The 21000-nt window shown below is 37.4% G+C and overlaps 3 protein-coding genes across 3 annotated transcripts in view; 1 reads left to right on the top strand and 2 right to left on the bottom strand.

Annotated features, from left to right (window-relative positions):
- The window catches only part of LOC131679658 (BRCA2-interacting transcriptional repressor EMSY-like), a 28101-nt gene extending 24403 nt beyond the window's left edge, over positions 1-3698 (bottom strand). The window contains exons 1-2 of the mRNA XM_058960391.1: positions 3339-3698; positions 3087-3261 (exon numbers count right to left, since the gene is read on the bottom strand). Of these exons, the coding sequence (XP_058816374.1) occupies positions 3087-3261; positions 3339-3399 (236 nt within the window). The 5' untranslated portion in view covers positions 3400-3698. The remainder of the gene's footprint in view (positions 1-3086; positions 3262-3338) is intronic.
- Positions 1-21000, bottom strand: part of LOC131679154 (Krueppel homolog 1-like) — a 188329-nt gene that overhangs the window by 97546 nt on the left and 69783 nt on the right. The window lies entirely within an intron of this gene.
- Positions 10238-12392, top strand: LOC131679155 (pre-mRNA-splicing factor CWC25 homolog). The gene is made up of 3 exons (XM_058959787.1): positions 10238-10389; positions 10456-11017; positions 11279-12392. The coding sequence occupies exons 1-3, from the start codon at positions 10372-10374 to the stop codon at positions 12307-12309; spliced, it is 1611 nt and encodes a 536-aa protein (XP_058815770.1). The 5' UTR covers positions 10238-10371; the 3' UTR covers positions 12310-12392.

Raw genomic sequence — 21000 nt, 5'->3', positions numbered from 1 at the left:
TTGACCGTCAACTCAGTGTGAACATAGCTGATGCATACTCCAAACTGTTCTCCGCAACGTCTGGTATTCCGCAAGGAAGTCATCACGGATCATTCATATTCACTCTCTATTTCAACGATGTAAACTATCAGCCACGGTTGTCGTATGCAGATGACCTAAAAATTCTCAACAGAATTAAGAGCCGAACGGACACACTTAATTTGCAGCAGCAATTTGACACTTTCAGCAGATGGTGTGAAAACAACCGAATGATTCTGAATCCGGCGAAATGTTCCAGAAAACAAGATCCCATTGAGTTTGAATATAACTTGTCTGGAGCGCTTGTTTCCTGGGTGAGCTGCGTTAAGGATCTTGGAGTGCTGTTAGATTTAAAACTTACATTTAAGAACCACATTTCGTATGTTGTTGGTAAAGCATCGCGAAGCCTGGGCTTCATTTTCCGTACGGCTAAATCCTTTACAGACATTTACTGTCTCAAAAGCCTATACTGCTCTTTAGTGCGCTCTACGCTGGAGTATTGTTCAGCAGTCTGGAACCCGAATTACATGAACAGCAGCGATCTAATTGAAGGCGTTCAACGAAAATTTATACGGTATGCTCTTCGGCGCCTGCCTTGGCGCGATCCTGTTCGTCTACCAAACTACAAGAGTCGGTGTCAACTCATCCAGCTCGTTACCCTTCAGCGTCGTAGAGAAATTGCAAGAGCCTTATTCGTCTCTGATCTTCTGTCAGGACGCATTGATTCTCCAGATTTACTAGAGCGAGTCAACATCCAAGCAAGGTCTAGAACGTTACGCGGAAACGTTCTTCTAAGAGTGCCGTTTCGACGAACTATTCACACAGCTAATGCCGCTATCACGGGACTACAACGCCTCTTCAATCGTGGGTCGCACCTGTTCGACTTTCATTAAGAAATCGATTCCTGCAGTTTTTTAGATGTAATTAGTTTAAGTTTCCATCATTGGTGCCGAGTGCGGCCAGTTGATGTGTGCGATAAATAAATAACAATATATATGTTCAATCTTTAAAACTTCAGAATGATCATTCATTAATTTTTTGAAAATAATATAAACGCGTCTTCGTTTGACACGGTCTTCCTTGACAGTGAATTTATCTACATGGGTTAGAATTTTTGACAGTTATCCCAGCAAAAGGATAGGTATCAAGATAGCTCGCATCGGAAAAAATCGAACAGTATATGGCCTAATGACCCAATTAGTTTCTGCTAATAGAGACAAGCAGCACATGAAGAAACAATGAACATTCTGCGGTACATTGTGTACTAGATTCTCTGAAGTAGTAGAAATACCACGATCGCTCAGTTCTGCAATCTTGACAAACAAATTTATTGATCCCCTTTGCATCAAGTTGGTAGCAAATATTACTTATTGACCGTTGCTAGGATCGTCACTGCTTGCAATTGTCGTTGTTTACGTGCAAACATGTGTTACAATTTGGAAAATGTTCGAAGTTGATGATATGTCAATCTTGAAACGTAAAATGCAACTCGTTGTTTAAGTCATTTTCTAGCTTTTCAAACACAGGTGAAACAACATGTAGCTTTGGCAATTTGATATTGTTGAGAGATTTTGTGGCCTGACTAAACGTATGCAAGTAAACAACCGAGACTATTAGAGCCTTGGAAGTTTTCTGTGTCAAGATTTGAAAACGAATGTGCCTCCTAGTGTCCGGGGCATTATGATGCACGAGAGGTGCATGATAAAATTTTCAGAAAAAAAGCGTCGTAAGAATACGCACGTCAATTTTATGGTTTTTATGATATACTCCTTGTGGGTTTCGGTCGTTGTGTTGCTTTCTATTCCAAAAGTAATGCTATGCCGTCTGTTGCTTGAAAACTATTCTGGAAAACAAAAACCATCCGATATTCACCAACGTTTACTTAGGGATGATTCCGAAAATTGGGCGCAATTCGTTTGTGGTAGGTCGTTGTTAGTGGTAGCACCCATAAAATGTAGCTCTACAATTAGCAAAATGACCACTCCGTAGGACATGAGCGAGAATAATTAATAAAATTGTAAATTCATATGGAACTTTTGACTAAACGATTAATTGTAATCGTCGTCTCAATTAGTCTCTGGCTACTACCGCCGTTCCCCTCAGAAGCGGTTATTCAAAGTATTGAACATGTAATCGGCCAGAGTTGGCATAACGGTGTGCTTTTCAAATATGATTGACGTATTGAAGGAGTATCATCAATAATGTGTATTGACAAAAGTAATGAACGTGTAGGGTCGCTTATAACGACTAGCTTCACTAAGATTTCGTTTGATTTGAAAATGTTATATTAACCCTGCGCAAACTAGGTGAGAATCAAAGGCGATAAAGACCACGTGGAGTCGTATCCGACTAAGGCTCTAAACTGTACAATGGCCAAAATTACAGTGCTGCGAAATGGATTAACTATGTTTCACAGTTTATAAAGTTTAGTTATGCAAAGAGGTACGCTCAGTCAACACCTGGTACCATGATTTTCGATAGTGCTCTGCTTGTGGCTTTGCGTAACACTGTGCATTATGAACTGTCCTATGGTTTAAGATAAACCAGAATGCTGTATCATGACGGAGCGGCTCTTTGGAAATTCGTAAAAATAGTGCAAAGGAACATCAGTGCTAAAATTGGAGAACATCACACAGAAAAAGCATTTGCTTCAATAAATAAGAGCACGGTGTGCGCTTGTTAACCACTATTTTGATTGGAGGTCCCCTGAAGACAACCGTCTCAGGACTTCTTCAAAACAAGGCGGTTACATTTAGCGTCGTGGAATGGACACACAATTACAGTTGTTAAATTACATCAAATCATCAGAAATTCAGCTCAAATTATAATCCACTTCAAAATATATATCTATGTATAACGAAAGGTTTTTGTTAGGAAACACGATGTCAAATAAATTTACCTCATCATATGTACATTTTCGAAAAGTTAAGCATTCGATTGTTCTTCTGAAGATAAGTAATTTCAATGCAACAATCAATATTTTGCATTTCACCATGTCGGTTTTACTCAAACTTTACCATGGTAGCCAGTAACAAAAAATAAGTACATGCAAAAAAAAAGCTACTTACGTATCGGCCACCGTTGTCAACTGCTCATCATTGGCCACCCGACGGGCTTCCGCCTTGTGTCTATCCTGGGATATGTGCAATAGTTTCCGGAGCTCCTCCAAAATTCGCGCTTTTTCCTTGCTCAGCGCTCCCTGCGCACGAAACGTACTTACAACATTCGAGTACGATTCCAATTCTGTGCGTTTTGCATGGGGGGAAAGGAAAACAGAAAATGATAAATTCCCCCAACTGTACTAGCATGTCTGTACTCACCGAGCCGACGCAGGACACCGCGGCACTCGTCCCGGGTCATGTCCAGCTTCATCGGCCACATTTCGAGCGGCTAGATTGGAAAAAAATTGCACAAGAACTCTAGCGTTTTACCTCGCAAAAGTCAATCTTTGTCCATAAAATCTCTGGCGCTTCTTCCAAACTGTCTTTTTTCTACAAGCGGCCAGGAACACTACAACCTTGCTTAGGGCCTCTTCACATTGCCCATATGATTACGGTGCACTTGGTCCTGCAAATTATTAATTCTACTGCGGTTCTTATCTTAAAATAAGAGAAGAATATTATACAAAAATCCAACATTCGCATAATATGTCCTCTTCCATTTTTCTGTTTATGAGACGTCAAAATTTTGATGGTGAGCTGCATCCAGTCAGCGCTGGCAACACCAGGGCTTCGCTTTGTGTGCTGCGACGCTTCAACATTTTAAAACGCGATCTCGCAAAACAGCGGCGGTGCTTCAAAACAAATGAACGAGGGGTAATTATTTACGAATGATATAAAATAATTAATACTGGAGAGTACATTTTCGAAAGGTGCTATATAGAGTTCTATGCAAATCATTTCACACACACTACATGGGGGGTTTGCGAGGATATTTGTCCACTGGCGGATACGTGTTCCCTTACAATGCCATCAAATCAAAGAACACTTAAAATTACATACAACAAAATATGTGCAATTCTGAATATAATAAAATAAGAATCGAAAAAAATAAGTTGTATAACCAAGGTAGTTCATTTTCAAAGATAGCACTGTTGATGAATCACCTTTTAAAATAGGTGATAAGGGACTCGGACGAAAATAGCTGATCATCCAAATAACCACATGCATTATATTGAAGCATTATTTTAACATCGATAATGTTCATTTGCTCTAAAACTACTTTCTTAAAGCAGTGCTACCATAACACAACATCACAAATGTTTCAAGGCATTGCCTCTTATGAGCAATACAACAGGCATTATACACACCTTTAGAGCAACGATTTAGTGTTTGATCGCATTGCATTTAGAAATGTTTTGACGGTCTACTGCGCTACACTTGAAGAGCATATAATGCTTGAACTAAAAGTTATGAAACATTAAAATAATTTGACGTTTATAAAAAAAGTTCTATTTAAAAAATATAAACCTGAAACAACATGGAGAGGTTGCAAACGGACAATTCGATCATGAACTGACCAAAGGGCCGAAGACGCAATGATATCGAATCGAGAAAAATAGCTTTGAAAATTCGCTTCAGAAAATTAAATCGTATTTTAACAGTGTTTGCATACTGCGCTTTCAAATGTATTGAAACACTACAAAACAATACTAGTTTTCGGAAGCATTACTAAAATATTTTATATAATAACGTTTTCGTTGATAAAATTGAAAAAAAAATATATTTCGCCGTGTTGTTATGAAATGTTAATTAGGTAATTTTTGAGTCGCCCTCTTATTTTGACCACTCACAATTTCGCCCTGCAGGGTCGCCAGAAAACAAAAACCAAATGTGGGTTTCGCCGTGCTCGCCGGAGGGGAAAATTTGTTATTCCCCCTAGAAAAACTCTAGTAAGAGAACTGCGGAAAGAAAAACAGTATTGTTGGCAACGTATGCCCCAGCATTGAATGGCAACCCGGATAGAATTTTACAATAGAATTTACCCTACAAACAATGATAAAACAATAAATATTATAGTTATTACTGTTTCAACGTTGTTCGATGCCAAGTTCTCACAGTAGATTTACAATAAAATTTCATGTAACAATAAATTTCACTTTTCAGCAAAAAACTGATACAGTGCATTCACATTAAATTTTACTGTTTTCGAGAAAAAAATGTGTGGAGAAAAACTGATTTTTTTAATGTTAAGATACATAACCACCCCCCTTTTTCACTGTAAAAGTCTATTTTACATTGAAATTTACTGTAAAAACGTTAAAGTTTATTGTTTTAGTATTGTTGCAGAATACTAAAATTTACTGTAAATTATGGTAAAAATAATGTACTGTCACAGTGAAAATCATGGTTTTGTTACTGTACATTTCTATTCGGGAACACGTCCAATGTTATAAGGATAGGCAATGTTCGATTGGATTCGTTTTTTGACAGCTAAACGCGAATCCAATCGATCCAAAATGAAGTCTCCGCAGTTCTCTTTCTAGAGTTTTTCTAATTCCCCCCGGGCGTATCAAGCAGTTGGTTTTTGTTTAGGGCGATTCTGTTCACGGACCTTGTAAACAATGATGCTGTCAATTTCGCCCGTACACACTACCTTAGAAATGCAGAGGCGTAATCCGCCTGGTGGCTTGTTTACAGTGGAAAGTCGGATCCGCCGTTTTGTTTTTTATTGATTTTCATGAAGTTCATGAAGATATTTCTCAAATCTCCGTTTTTGTATATTTGTTATATAGGCCCATTTGTCGGTTCACGATCGAATTTTCTACGAATGGTGTAAATACTAGGGGCAGATCACTTGTGATGCATTTTTAAAAATCAGCTAAATTAAATGCATTTCTTTCCATCAAAATAGAAATTCATAATGTATTTTGCGTTGCATGCAATATAGTTTGCGTTGCGTGTAAGACGTCAAAACCCTATAAAAAATTAGCCCTACATTCAACAAAACATCGAACAAAGTGAATCAGCGTAGGACGTTCGTTGAACAAACTTTTCTGCGAGGGAGTGCAAAGTTGATGCAAAAATGGAAATTAAAAACATTTTTGATGCAAATTTGTTATACATTTCTAGAGTGATCTGCCCCTAGTGTAAATATATCGGAGCACTGTTCAAACTATTAAATTCTTACTACATCAGTCTGTGTCGCCTATAGCTTTTGACCAATCCTATTTCTGTTAAGGAATACATGAAATTAAACAACACGAGTATCTATCCCTCAAATTTCCAACTCAGATGAAACATATCATAAAAAAACCGCTAAATGCTCATTATTTCATCTGCACAAATTGTTGTAAAATACTATTGTGTATCAGATGCATCGATATTATATTAAACTGATGCTGCGCTCTCATTAATAGATGTCAATATTGACGATCACTGCTTCGTTTGTTGATGTTTATATTTCGCGATCCGGGAGCAACAAGATAAATACTAATGCACTCAAAAAATGACAAATCAACGTTTTTTTGTGAAAAGGGCGATACTTACAAATGTAAACATAAGGCTTTTTTCATACATGCGAATGAGGGCTTTGAAACACAACTAATTAACCTGAAAATTTGGATTCTACGATATTGCTTTCTTAAACTACAACAAAAATACAACAAGCGAAACTGCATTTTTGTTTGTTTATTTAATGTTTCGCCCTCCACGCTCCATGCAAACAAACAGGGCGATACTTCTTTGTTAGCAGTTCTGAAGCGAAACTGTTTTTTTCGTATTTTTTAGGATTATCAAGCTGATACCAGCTGTAAATAGTAACAATGATCGCTATTGAAAAAACCCGACAGGGATGCCAGGTGATATTTTGAAAAATCAGTGCTTGGTCCATTTAAAAATCTGTGTCTATCTGTGTCACGAAAAACGTACAAATTTGGCTGAAAACTAGATTTGGCGACCTTTTTTTTTGATTTTCGTTCGAGTCAAAAATTAAGCGCAAGGTAAAAAATTGAGAAATCTGTGCTAATCTGTGCATTCTAGAAGAAAGCTGTGGAAATCTGTGCGTTAAAACAGAAAACTGTGGAAATCTGTGCAGGTTTTGCAATCTGTGCAGCATATTGAAAATCTGTGAAACACAGATAAATCTGTGCACCTGGCATCCCTGAACCCGGACGAAATCGGTGGTGTAAAACGGTAGTTATTGTAAAAAACGTAAGGGCGATACTTCAATGCTGATAGGTGGGACCGAAAAACTAAACAATCGCCAAATCATTTTGTCGATTTAAATAGCAAAAACAAATTTTAATTTAATAATTTCGAATACTTTATGAAGTTTTGGGCTTCGATCACTGAATCATGCAATCTAGGATGTAAAAAACACAATAATTCTTAAATAGGAAATAAAACCAAGTCTGGAAATATTCATCGTTGATTTTCTTTGAATGGTGTCACTGCTAGTATCGCCCTTTTCAAGAAAAAGCGTTGAAATGTTTGCACCCCTTCTTCTATACCGAAGTGTCGTTACATTAACAAAGGCTATATAATATAAAACGTTATTCATATATTGCAAATATCATTCCGTCGGGAACAATCCTCCACAGATAAGAGTGCCAACGGCTTACCTCATATGAAGATGATGTCAGATGATCATGGTTCGGATTCCGTAAAAATAATTTTAAAAAATTTGAAGGAGTTGAAATTTTGTGATGTTAATGTTGTATCTAACGAATAAGCTGAAATGGAAAATGGGAAAACGTTCATTTTTATTTTTTTAACCATTTTCATGTTGACATTTTATCAGCTTTATGTTGTGTTATATAACATCGATCTGTCAAAACGAAACAAACATTATTGCAGCATCTAGTAATGCTTTTAGCAGACAAAAGCTTTATAAGAGCGTTGCTAATGTAAAATAAATGCTTTCTTTGACAGCTCTTACATCCCCAACAAACAAAGAAAGCTGAACAAGCCTTTAATCAGAAAGAATAAGCTGAACAAGAACTGTTTAAGCCATTATCCAGCTAAATTGTTTGTTGGGTCAGTAGCTTAATCGCCTTTTTTCACTTTATAAAAGCATTGGTGTTGCATTCACAGCAATGGAGCATTTTATCGCATTCCACGAACGACTCGTTTAAGACTGTTAACTTTACATCATTTGAAGCGTCGTGGTTACTTGGGCACCACCAATAACAAAGAGACGCCATTCAGTGAAAACAATTCAACTAGCAACCAAGCTACGGGTCACAAGCAGCACTGCAAATGTGCAAGCCTCACAAAACATGTTTGTTGTTATTCCGTTTGTTTCTTCTAGCCAATATGAAAATCTGATGTGACATAGTTATGTCCGCAGGAATGGTATTCTGCAGCAGCAAAACCATATTTAGCTTTAATTGTGATTTTTTAGATTGCATTAATTGTGATTTTTTCGATTGCAAGCGAATCCACAACAAAAAGAGGCATGGTTGAAGTCTTTTACATATGTTCCTGTCTTGTCAGTTTGCCGAAAACAAATGAGCTTTGCTTTGTTTTGCTGATTCAGGGTCGATTTCTTCACCCTCGCTTAACTTTTAAACCAGGTTCACCGGTACGTTTAAACCTGGCTTAAGCGCTAAGCGAAGATGGAGAAATCGGCCCTCAGACCAATAACGGAACGACTTTCATTTTAAATGTTTGCCTCATTTGGTATTTGTTACTCTCATGCTGAATTTCGTACTCTCATCAAACCAAGCCATTTTCTCTTTAGAGATTCCAATGGCGTTTTTGCTTGAACCCGAAATTGAGTCAGGTTCTAACCCAAATCGCTGTCAGTTCATACATTTTGACAGCAGTTGGGGTTAGAAACCGACTCAAGCAAAACGACGAAAACATGATGGTATTGTAGCAAATTTGGTTTGAGGATATAACTTTTATCTTTAAAATATTTAGTAATTTTAGTGAATTGGATAACAATACTTCCTTAAAAACAATGCCACATAATGCTAAATACTTACGATTGACAACTTTCTTGTTCGTTTGGAATGACATTGACAGTTAAATTGGAACTTCAAACCAATCATGGCTTCTTTTTGTTATTCTACACTCAACCAAAATATCACATTTCATATGCAAAAACATGTAAATATTTTCCATAATATTTTTCACATGAATGTTCTTATTTTTACACATAATCTGTTCTCTCTTCCGCCCTATAAAAATCAGTATTGATTACAGATATATCTTACGTGAGGTTCAGTTACTTCCCATCGGAATGCCACATATTTTCTATTTGAAACTTATATACCTTTTATATGATATTCAGATGATTGTTAACTGAATGTATAATAGCAATCGTGTTACGTGAAGTTGGTTTATCTGATATTCATGTGATTGTTAGTTGCTTGTATAATAGTATTGAAATGCTTTGGTAGGTAATGTAGCTTGGTTTAATAAATGTGCGGATAATCCTAGTAAAGTTCAGCTGGAAATTGAGCCGGTATTCTGACTGGCTGTAGTTAATAACCAATTCCAGTGACAAAACAATCACTGGAACCAGGTTCTAACTAGAGCCAGCCAGAACTTTGGCACATTTTCCGGCTGGACTTACTGGTCTGTGTTGATCATTAATTTGTAATGCATTCTATACCATCTTGGAATCTTCAATCTGGAGCAGAGATAGCGGATATATATATATATATATATATATATATATATATATATATATATATATATATATATATATATATATATATATATATATATATATATATATATATATATATATATATATATATATATATATATATATATATATATATATATATATATATATATATATATATATATATATATATATATATATATATATATATATATATATATATATATATATATATATATATATGTATTTCTAACGTCTTCACATTTAATTAGAAAAATCAAAAGGGAACAATGTATTCACCGCCGTGCTGTTCCTTGACGCCATGTTGAATGTCTGATTTTTTCACATTGTATGTTCACGTAATAATAATGTGTTTTACACATAACGCTAGAAGTATGTGATAGACACATAACATGTATGTGGGGCACGCTTGAAAGTTATTCATTTTGTATTTGAAATTCATCGGTGATTGCATAAAATTTATTTGATGCATATGAATCTGATGTGCATAATCGTTTTTAAAATTTAGGTGTTTTTTCACATGAAAAGTATGTGATTTTTTGGCTCAGTGTAGTCTCTTTAGTCTCATGAACTGCCTATAATTTTCGTAGTTATTTTTCCTCGGTGTACCCCTGCGGCTGAAAACTTTAATGACAGTCTCTGATGTCATAATATTTATTGTTTTTATAATCGTATCAAAGCAATAATTTTTATATCTTTACTGAATGCTTAATTAAACTGAAATTGTAGCTATATTACAAACTCATTTAATTCAAAATGGGTGGTGGCGATTTGGTAAATAGTATAGATATATCTGTGTGTTGTTTCTCACATTGACGGGACATTTAATCGTATTTGCAGAACACAAAAAAGTCGTGGCATCCAAGTACATTCAAGAATCAGGAACGCGTCTGGAAAGCTGAACAAGCGGATGCTGCCGAAAAGCGGAAACTCGCTGAGCTGCAACATGAGATAAACGAGGAGCGGAACCGGGAAGAGCTAAAGAGCATTGCCAAGAAATCGGGACTGATTGCCGATACTGATGGTGATCGGAAGCTCGAATGGATGTACAAGGGCCCGCAGGTTAATCGCGAAGAATACTTGCTAGGGCGTACGGTCGATAAAACCTTCGAACAGCTCGACGCCCAAGAGAAAGCCGGACCAAGTGTAGGTATAAGTCAGCCGAAGAATCATGTGGAACACGAGTGCATCCCGTTCTCGATCAGACAGTATAAGGGGCTGGAGAGTACCGAGCAGGTCGATATGACACGGAAATTGATGGAGGATCCGTTGATGGCCATCAAGCAGAAAGAAGTCGAAAGTCGACAGAAAATTCTGGAAAATCCAGTTAAGCTAAAGGAGTTGCACCGGTTGCTCAAGAGCGATCGTAGCATTCACGGCAAAAGAGATAAGGATAGGAAGCGTACGTATTGTTTGAATACATTTAATGCAAATACCTACTATAGCAGCTTTCAAAAATGATCTCAAGCTTCTTGCTTAACATAACTGCAAACTTTTGCTTGTATTAAAAACAGATTTTCCTTAGTTTAGTAACTTTATTTGCACCTTATGTTTTTATTACTTTTCAAGTAACGTCTAATTAGAAGTTGTATTAGCAGGTTATTGTGTTAAATAAAATTACAATTTTCATTTAAATGTAAGTTTATTGTATGTCTTTTTTTAGATAAAGCAAAGAAGAAGAAAAGAACATCAAGTTCCACAGGTGAATCAGATACCGATGACGAAGACAGAGATTTGGACAAAATTCTGGCGGAAAAGTACAAAAAAGTGCAACATTCGATCGATGCAGAGCAGGGAGAAGAGGTTAGTTTAAATAAGCTGCTCAGTATGAAGTATCAGAAGTTGTCGAAGGAACTTAACAAATTAGCGAAGCCAAAAAAGTCAAAAAAGAAGAAAAAGAAACGCGGAAACAGCAGTTCTGGAGAGTCCGATTCAGACTCACGTGATGTCCGGAGGCATCGAAGGGAACGATCAAGTTCAAGAGATAAGTATCGTTCTGGACCATCACGGGCACGCGATCAAAGCTCAGAAACAAAAAGATACCACGATAGGTCCTATGACGATAGGAAAAGTAGGAAACGAGAAGAATCAAAGCGAGATCGTCATCGTTCTCGGAGTCGTGACCGTAAACATTTTCCCGCACCTAGAAGGGATCGGTCACGTTCTAGAGATCGAAACCGCAAACAAAACACACCGCCAAGCTCCAGTACAGAATCATCCCCGGAGCAAATACGCCGCAAGGACGATTCTGATGGTGAAAGAAGGCCTACAAGTAGCCGACATTTTGGCCTTGTTTCAGCATCAGGAAAGAAGCTAGAACTTTCTAAACGAGATGAAGTTCGGCTCTACAAAAGGGACGAAATCAAAGCACATCAATCGAGCCAGAAACCGGCCTGGAAACGTCCCGAAAGAAAGAATCCTCTAACGGAGGAGGAAATAGAAGCTAAACGCAAGGCAATGCTTCAGAATGCGGAGTGGCGGGATAATGAGCGGCAGAAAAATGTTCGTCGCTATGAGGATGAAGACCGCCAGCAGGAACAGAAGGACAAGGAGAAAAAATACGATAAGGACTTTCTTACGAAACAATTCAAGCATGCGGCCAGCAACGAAACTGTCGAGAAGCGAATCAAGTCGAATCGCAACAATATTCAGCGGACCGGTGGGGCAATGAATGATAATTTCGCTAGGAGATAAGAAAATGTATTGTCAATGTTCGTTATCCTAAAATTAAATGGTGGAAAAGCAAAACACAAAGCGTTTCCAGAGATTAATGTCAATTACGTTTCTAGTCTAATATTTTATTTTGAGCTACTAATCACCTTTTGGCGGTCTTTTCATTTCAGTTTGCGTGTTGACACAAGTCGTGATTCAAGTCTCCATTTGGGTTAAAAATTCACTGCGATAAAAAATATTCTAGTTTTGCCCTAAGAATGGTTACAGAAATTGTTTGTCACAAATCAGTGAGAGCCATCATCAATATGAGTACAGAGAACAGACATATAAGCTAGAACAAAATTTCCCGAAAAACCTGTGTAAACATTTAAATGAAAATACGATGAAAATCACCATCGCATACAGGTTTGCATGCGTGAGTCACCATTGTATCCAAGCTTGCGTACAAGTCCCGTATAGCGATTGCTGGCCGATCGAAGCGCCGACCAGTGGCAAGTTGCTACTTGCTGTTGTCATTTCAAAGCGACAGTTTAATTTCTTACACAAGTTGAAAACTTTACTTGTATGTCAGATCTCAGTGATATGAGTGTCATTTAAAAGGGGGTGCTTAGTAGATATCAGCAATTGATGATTGACACCTTTTTGAAATCTAGGATGGTGGCTTTTGATTACCACAAACCACTGAAAACCATCATCAATACGGACTTGAAGATTCAGGCGTCCGAGGATTGCAATCCACCCTTGCAGACAGTAATTTCAAGACGAACAGGGCTCGAAAGTAGTCCCTTCGGATGCCTAGCGTGACGTCGATTTTCGTATCTTGATAGCTGACATCTGTTTCGCCAAGAAAGGTGTCGGAGTGCAAAGCGTATGAACCGGCGTTGGAAAGCCTTGATTGTGTCGACCCTGTTATTCTAGTGCGAATTCCAAACAACAACAATATTCACTATTCAGAAGCTGAATATCCGCGATGTATAAAGTATGTGTACGCCTTATCCATGATGTATGAAGTATGTGGCTTGAACGTTATAGTACCGAATGCATGACTACGAGATCCTTGATGTAAGAGTGTCTTGGAAGACTCGGGTCGAACCGTCGAACAAAAGTGTGTGTGACGTCTTCAAAGTTCACTCCTAGGTTACCAGCGAGCACAAGATGTAGTGCTGGAATTAGGTGAAGCGATGCCAAAATCACAACAAAGGTTCGGTTATGTTCGGCTATGTTCGGGTTACGTTCAGCATCTGTGTGTGGTTAGAAAGCACTATACCGATATGAGATGGCACGCACACAAGCGTATCGTTCAGCAATCAGCTGACTGATTTTTGCACCACGTGCTTCATTTGTTTTGAAAAATAAAAAGGTGCAAATTTCCCAAACGAATTAAAATTCCGGGAAGAGAATCTATTCATTAGCTTGTGCCAGTGTTGCTGAACTCGTAAAAATAACTCCTATATTTCTCATTCGCGTGTTCTCATTGCACCCAACACTCGTATCCGAGTGTTCTCCATGCATGCTTTTCTTTCGTTCACTCCCCAGCCGGGTAGAATTTCTGCGAGTGCCAGTCGGCCAAAAGCCACTCAAATTGCACATATTGAAACCCACTCTTTCGTTCGCACCCACCCACTGGCGCGCACTCCTACTGCTGCTACCACTCGTCCATGCTCTCGCTCGCCCATGCTCCCACTCGTCCGTACTCCCACTCGTAGCCACTCGCGCTCTTTAACACAATCGTATCCACTCGCACTCTTTCAGTCGCTAGCGCTCTCGCTCCCACTCGCATTTCGTTCTTCGGTGGTAGACCAAGAATTTTAAATGAAAATGAATTTATTCGTATATTTTATGTACAAAGTACAAGCCGCGGCTGTTCGAAGATCGATTTGCACAATACGTCTGGCTTTCGTCACCGGTACAGCACGTCACGGGAACGTCAAAATTAGTTAAATGGAGGTATTCACACACAACATCAACAGCACGGAATGCTTTGACGTACGGAAAGTGTGAACGAGAGACGCATTCAACTCATCTTGATGGAACGGTGAGGTGGCGTTGAGGGACATTTACGTTGATGGAAGCTGATGTATCGTCTGGATCGAGGTTGATATGACACTGGTATAACGGAAAAGGAAATGGCGCGGGAAATTCTCGATTCATCGATTCACTTTTTGTACAACGAAGTCATAAACGTATCCGTTTTTAAATTTACGTAATGCGGTCGCATTAAAACGTAAATTTAAAAAAAAACTGCAGAATCGCTTGGATTACCACTTGTAAATATGTGGAACCTAAACATGTCAAATATGTACAATTCCCTTCAATTTTACACGGAAAAAAATATTTTATAATTTTAAATTTATTTTCATGCACATATTTGGAGCATGAATAAAATTGTAAAATTAAGTTCCACCACAAATTCACACAACTTGTGGTGCTTTCTTCAACAAATTTTATTATAATTTTACACGTTGATTGAAGATGGACTTTAATGTATTTTTAATCCAACATTGCTGTAAAATAAATGACATGTAATATTATACGAACGAAAGTGTAAAATCATATGCTTTTTGATGCTCCAATTGAGTGCAACGAATTCAACTTAACTTTCAATCAAATTTTTGATTCAAGCTTTGTGTGTTTACATACGTATTGGTTTACATGTCGTTTAAATTTCATTATTTTTTGGTGTGGTATGCATTAGTTTATTGAACAAAAATACCTATATTGAAGTTTGAGATTTTTTTGTGGGATAATGAAGTCCAGTTTTTATTGTCAAATCTGTCACTGAAAGAATATATGCATAAAATTGAATAGTTAATACAAGAGTGAAGCTAATTTTTCATGATTGTCGCGAACAAAAAATACCGCATTCAATCAAGTACTCAATAATGGTGAGATGTTTGAAATAAAATCCATTTTTCCAGATCGATCCCTTTAATTAAATAAAAAATGGTATTGTCAAACATCGACCTTAAAAGATCGAGGAAAAAAATATTTATAATTGAACACGAAAACTTTTCTAAGATGAACGAAAATAAATTCGTGCAAACAACGATATCGTTAGTAATACACACAAACCTTTTTTTAAATAACGAATCATTTCATTTCATTCACGAAATATAATTTCTATATCGTGCAACGTACACGTAATATGCAAAATTTAAAAAAAATTAAAATTTGTAAATGAAATGAACGAAATCTACTATTTACAATGCACGAAAATAATTCGTTGTAGAAAACGACGAATGAACACTGCCTATGATCGCAAGTCAGTCCCATAAAGATAGGAAATCCCATATAAAACGGGACAAATATGCGATCATGGTACATCTATGACCATTCCTGGTACATTCTGCATAAAATGAATCGGATCAAGACCTGTGCTTGATATTCGGATTAAATACATGGTTTCTAGATAAACGCATTTAATGCGGTTCACTACAAAAAATCAAACCCAATAACAAACATTAGCTTGTATAGAATATGTATGTAGGAGATCGACTACCGTCATAAAGTGAATTTCTAAACATAAGTACTTAATTTCTTGAAAATTTTGTGACCAATACCAATATACGCTGTACTTATCCTCCAAATTACGCGGACTCAGAGCAAATCTATCAGCTGTAAGAAAAGTACTGTATGCGTTATATATTTTAAAGAATTCGTTCACAGTCCCAAATTGAAACAGCCAGCAGACTGTATTAGAAGAAATCTCTAGTGAATGATTTTGCGCACTTCTCATTAACTTGAACTCCACACTGTGCGAGTAATCAAGCTGCTACTGAAAACTGCGACCTGTCAAAACACATGTATTTGAAGTTATAGAGATGGTACTCTCATAGATAGGCCAGTCGAACTAACCAGTCTATGAGCTAAATTTATTAGTAGAATGTTAAGTGCGTAATACGGTTCGAATCGAGTTTTTGTGCCACAAGCAATACTAGCATTAAAATAGTAATTTTTACTTGCTCGTCGACTTCTCACGCTAGCTTTCCCAGATATTTTTTTGCCGAATTAAGTAAAAAAAGTCATTTTCAATGGTAATGAAATAGTATAATGGATGATTTAATATTTAAATTTGACCAAAAGCATGGATGTGGGATGAAAAATTATAGAATTAATAGTCAAATTGTAAAGAATAGTTAAGGGAATTATTAAAATCAAACTTAAATGAAAATAGTTTCTCTTTGAGCGTAGGGTACTGAAAATGAAAATTTTGAAAATGCTGAATTTAAATGAAAATCAAAATGCCTAAAGAAACGAAATATCTCTGAATTAATTCCTACTATCGTGATTCACTTGCTTCTCTTATTCATACACATAATCTTAGGATTAGATAATTTTAACAAACATATAGCAAAAGTTTTGTAAATCTGTACTAATTGAGATTTGAACCTGACTGAACAACATTGTTTTCGGTAATACTGATTCTTCTTGACGAAAACAACAGTTTGCACAATACTGTTAAAATAATTATTCACGATAATTTACCATATACTAATGAGACGGAACTTTATTCCATTTACCATCTCAGTAAAATTGGTAGTAGCAGATTATTTTTTTTTAACTTTTGCAATAAATTATATTGAATTCATGTTTCCAATTTTCATTGTTCAAAAAAGAAACTATCCTTAAAAAGTTTTAGATTTCATTGCTGGATATCACATACATCCTTCCCTTCTGCTCAGAAGTGCGTAATATACGCCCGTCACTTCTACTCAGAAGTGCATAATCGTTACAAACATGCAAACCGATTAGCCAGTATGGGCTTTTATAGAATATGTGGTATCATTTCCTTAAGGTGGTGTAGTGGGAAAAACATCAATATTTTTTTATTCGTTTAATTGTTAGTATTGAACCTCTAGAAAAGCCCGGCGGAATCTCGGTGGCCACACTGATCTTCTTTTGTACTAAACAACGATGCGTTTCAATGATTTCAGTCTATCGCCAACTTTAATAGCGTCTTTCTCGAAACCGCCTTTTTCAAATTGCCGATGACTCAAAAACCATTCAACGAATTGACTTGATTATTTATGAGAATGCATAACATGTGTAGTCAGTCGATGAACTAAGGGAAAATGGAATACAAAAATCTTCCTCGTTATTTTGAAGAAAAGTGAACGAATTTTATTTTTCGGTTTTTCTTATGCCATTTTCCGAAATTCCAACGGTTTTTTTTGGTTCATAGAGTAACTACAAGTCTATGTTTCAAAAATCTTATTGAATTTCCTATTTCAGACAATTGTATCAAGAGTTATCATGCCCACCGCGGCACTCCTTGATATGGAAATGGTTGAACGTCTTCTCTTCGAACGCTCGTGTGTGGCTTTGCCTGACTTCAAATTTGTCATTCATAATGAATGTATACATAAACCTTAACGAGAGGTCCATTGTCACCTTGCCATCAAAATCGTATAACAAAATTACTTTCAGTTTGAGCTGTTTATAGTAGTCGCCCCTTAAAAGACAAGTTTTATTTAAGACACCGCACTTATAATTTGTTTACATATTTAAAAAAAAAAATAAGGAAAACAATATATTTAATTTGTTCTTTAAATACGACCGGCATAAACCTGTATAGACAGATAACGTATGTAATGCAATAACAATTTAATGCGAACACGCGCACTGTTAGTTTAGTTAACCCTTAAATGCGCAATGTTGTTTTAAAACAACATCCTGAAAATCGTCTAAAAATTATTGTATTAACGTGATATAGCTGTTAGACGATTTTCACAAAATTCTAAAAAAATTGATTTGCGCCTTTAAGGGTTAATTTTTGCTTGCACTGTTCTAGGATTTCATCAGAATGCCGTATTCGTTCCCTTCGCTCCTTTACGAGCGCTCCCAGTTGCTAAAAGAGTGTATGCGTGCTGTTCTAATAAACATCTTCAGAGCTGTAAAGAGTGCTTAGCACACGGGAGTGGGTGGCATGCAGTAAAAACTCGCAGCCGAGGAGTCCCATCATGGGAACCCACTCGCCGTTAGAGCTGATATCCAGCGAGCGGACAAGAGTGCGAGTGACACACGAGCCTATAGCGAAGGCAGATAACTCACATGAATCAAACATAATTGCCGCTCGTGCTGATTGTCACATAGTTGAGAGTTCTTCGAAAACGTGTGTACAACAGTAGGGAGCATACAGTGTGAGTCTCGCGCTCGCAGGCGAACGAGGAGGATATGTTGGCTTCTCGCTCTTTTAGCAACACTGGCTTGTGCTAACATGCCTGCATATAGTGATACAATTTCTAAGCAATCTGAGATAAGACATTCAGGTTACAAATGATTTTGTCTTGCGCGCCAATGCAATGTTTTGATTTTGACGATGAAATAAAAAGAAGAAGCAGAAACGACGGCAGCCATTTTAGCTGCCACCTTGTGGCCCTATTCAGCATGTCCTTAAGGAGCCGGAGCAGTGCAGTAGTACAGAGCGTTATCCCACGTACATATAAAGCAAAGGCCCAATGTACGTCTATTCTCATTTATGACGTCATTGAATTGTCGAAGAGTTGCGCTGCTGTAACTTTCCAGAGTACAACTGGCATTGTAGGTAAGCGCAATTTTCTAATCTTAGAAAAGCCAGATAAGTTGAAGTCGCTCAGTATAACAATGTCATCAGTTGGGGCGATCTCGATCCCGATCAAGGTGATGAATGAAACGGCCGAAACATGCGCATCCACCAGGCTGGAATCATAAATTCTATCAGGTGGAAAATACACGATACACAGGAACCGATTGCGATCAGAAAGTTTCGCTGATAGCCATCGGTCATCGTGAACGACTGATGATTGCAGGATGCAGTTGCTCGACTGAGACGAGGGGGGCTATCCTCAAACTCCTGAACAGTATGCCTTGCGGCCATGTGTCACGATACTTTGGGTTAACTCTAACTTCGAAGGATAGTTCAAAATGTTGACGTCTATACCATTCCTAACAAGCGAAATAACGTTTATCTCCTCGTTGCAATGTAGTCCTTTCAAAAAAATTTCAACACTCTTTGCTGACGCTGGAATGAAAGTGGGAAAGATACAACCAGAGCAACAGCGTGAGAGGTGGAAAGGTAATATTGATGCTATTATCAACTAGCTTTCGACTGTCAAAAAGAATATTGCTCGGATCAGGGCCATTCTTGCGACGACACTTCTGAGGTGGTCGAGAGGTACCGGCTGAGCCGGTACTGGTATCTATTGTTATGAAATGAGATTAGGCCAATCTCATTCATTTGATAGATACTGTAACGTATTCCAAGCAGAAATCTTTGCGATTCTATGTGACATCTAATCGGCACTTCAGTCATTTTGAAATCTTGCGTGGATCTAAAATCAAGATTGCGGTTTTTTCATCATGAAAATTTGATATCCATCATCATCGCAAATTCCAAGTTGACGGAGCAAAGCTCAGCAGAACAAATTTTATCGCGTTTTATTATCGAAAATCATGTAATATAAGTGACATATGGTTAAATGCAGATTAACTAACGTATATATTCCAAGTCCTCTGTTTTGATTTCAAATTTCATTCTTTAGACAGCTTTCCTAATCTAAAAATGTTCACATTTCATCATTTGAGACAAATAATCGCCATCACGAGGTTGCCATTTTGAATTTGTTTCCGCCATCTTGGTTTTAGTATGGCGGCGAACATCAATTATGAAACTGTAAACAACTTCCCAGAACTAAACATTTCGATATGGCCCATCGAATCTGAACAACTAATTTCATTAATTTCGCTTGTCTATTCGGCAGCACTGCACATCATTTTACTGCTTCTTCTTTCAACCGAAGCACCGTGCACAGAAAAAAAACAGGTTCGATTTTCTACAGCCGAAGCGCAACCGCTGTTGACAATACTCGAGTTGAAACTCGTGTACACATGTAAACGGTGCTGAGTGACTCGGTTGTGTTTTAGAAACTGAGACTCAGTTCAGGTTCAGGTTTTATCGTGTGAACGAAATCAAAACCGCACACGGTGTACACCATTCGTGTACTCGTGTCGAGATTTTGAGAACCAAACCGGTGCATGTGCGCACCGGTTGGTTTTCTAACCCACCAAAAGGCGGGGTTGGACAGCAGAGCGTTAATTTCATTCCTTTCTTTGTAGTATCTATTTCATATATAAGAAAAATGCGTGGTGCGGCGGAAAATGTGTGGTAGGACAAAGCCCCCCCCCCCCTTTGACCTATAGGTTGCTATGGCTCTGTTGTTTCGCCAGCCGACGGAAGGTTGAATTTTTTAAATGCTCCGGAGGTCAGGAATTACTACGTAAATATAATATTGAGTTATGTTTCTCATAATGTTATCTTTTTATAAACTGCGGTTTTTAAAAGAAACGAGTTTACCAAAGGTATTAGGGATTGTCGGTAATTGATTGATGATTTCAATTTTGGATTAAAGGTATAACTATTATTTCATTTCCATTTGGTCAGCCAGCACTACAAAAAATGCATACTTATTCTACATCTAAATTGGCATCTCAAAAGAGGGATTCCTTGAGACACCGGCCGACCGCAAAATACGACCCTTGCCGATTCAAACGAAATTTTGCGCTTGTGTTCGGTTTTTGAATCTCTATGATTTTCTCTGACAATTGTAATATTTTGATGCATGAGCAATTTTTTAAAACAACGTAGACGTTTCTGCGTGCATTGCTTTCAAAAATTGTTCAATTACCGTATTTTAAACAGACAAACTATCTAAAAACGAGTTACAGGGAATGAAT

Source organism: Topomyia yanbarensis, chromosome 2 (genome assembly GCF_030247195.1).
Source record: "Topomyia yanbarensis strain Yona2022 chromosome 2, ASM3024719v1, whole genome shotgun sequence".
NCBI lineage: Eukaryota > Metazoa > Arthropoda > Insecta > Diptera > Culicidae > Topomyia > Topomyia yanbarensis.
This window is presented reverse-complemented; position numbering and strand designations above follow the sequence as displayed.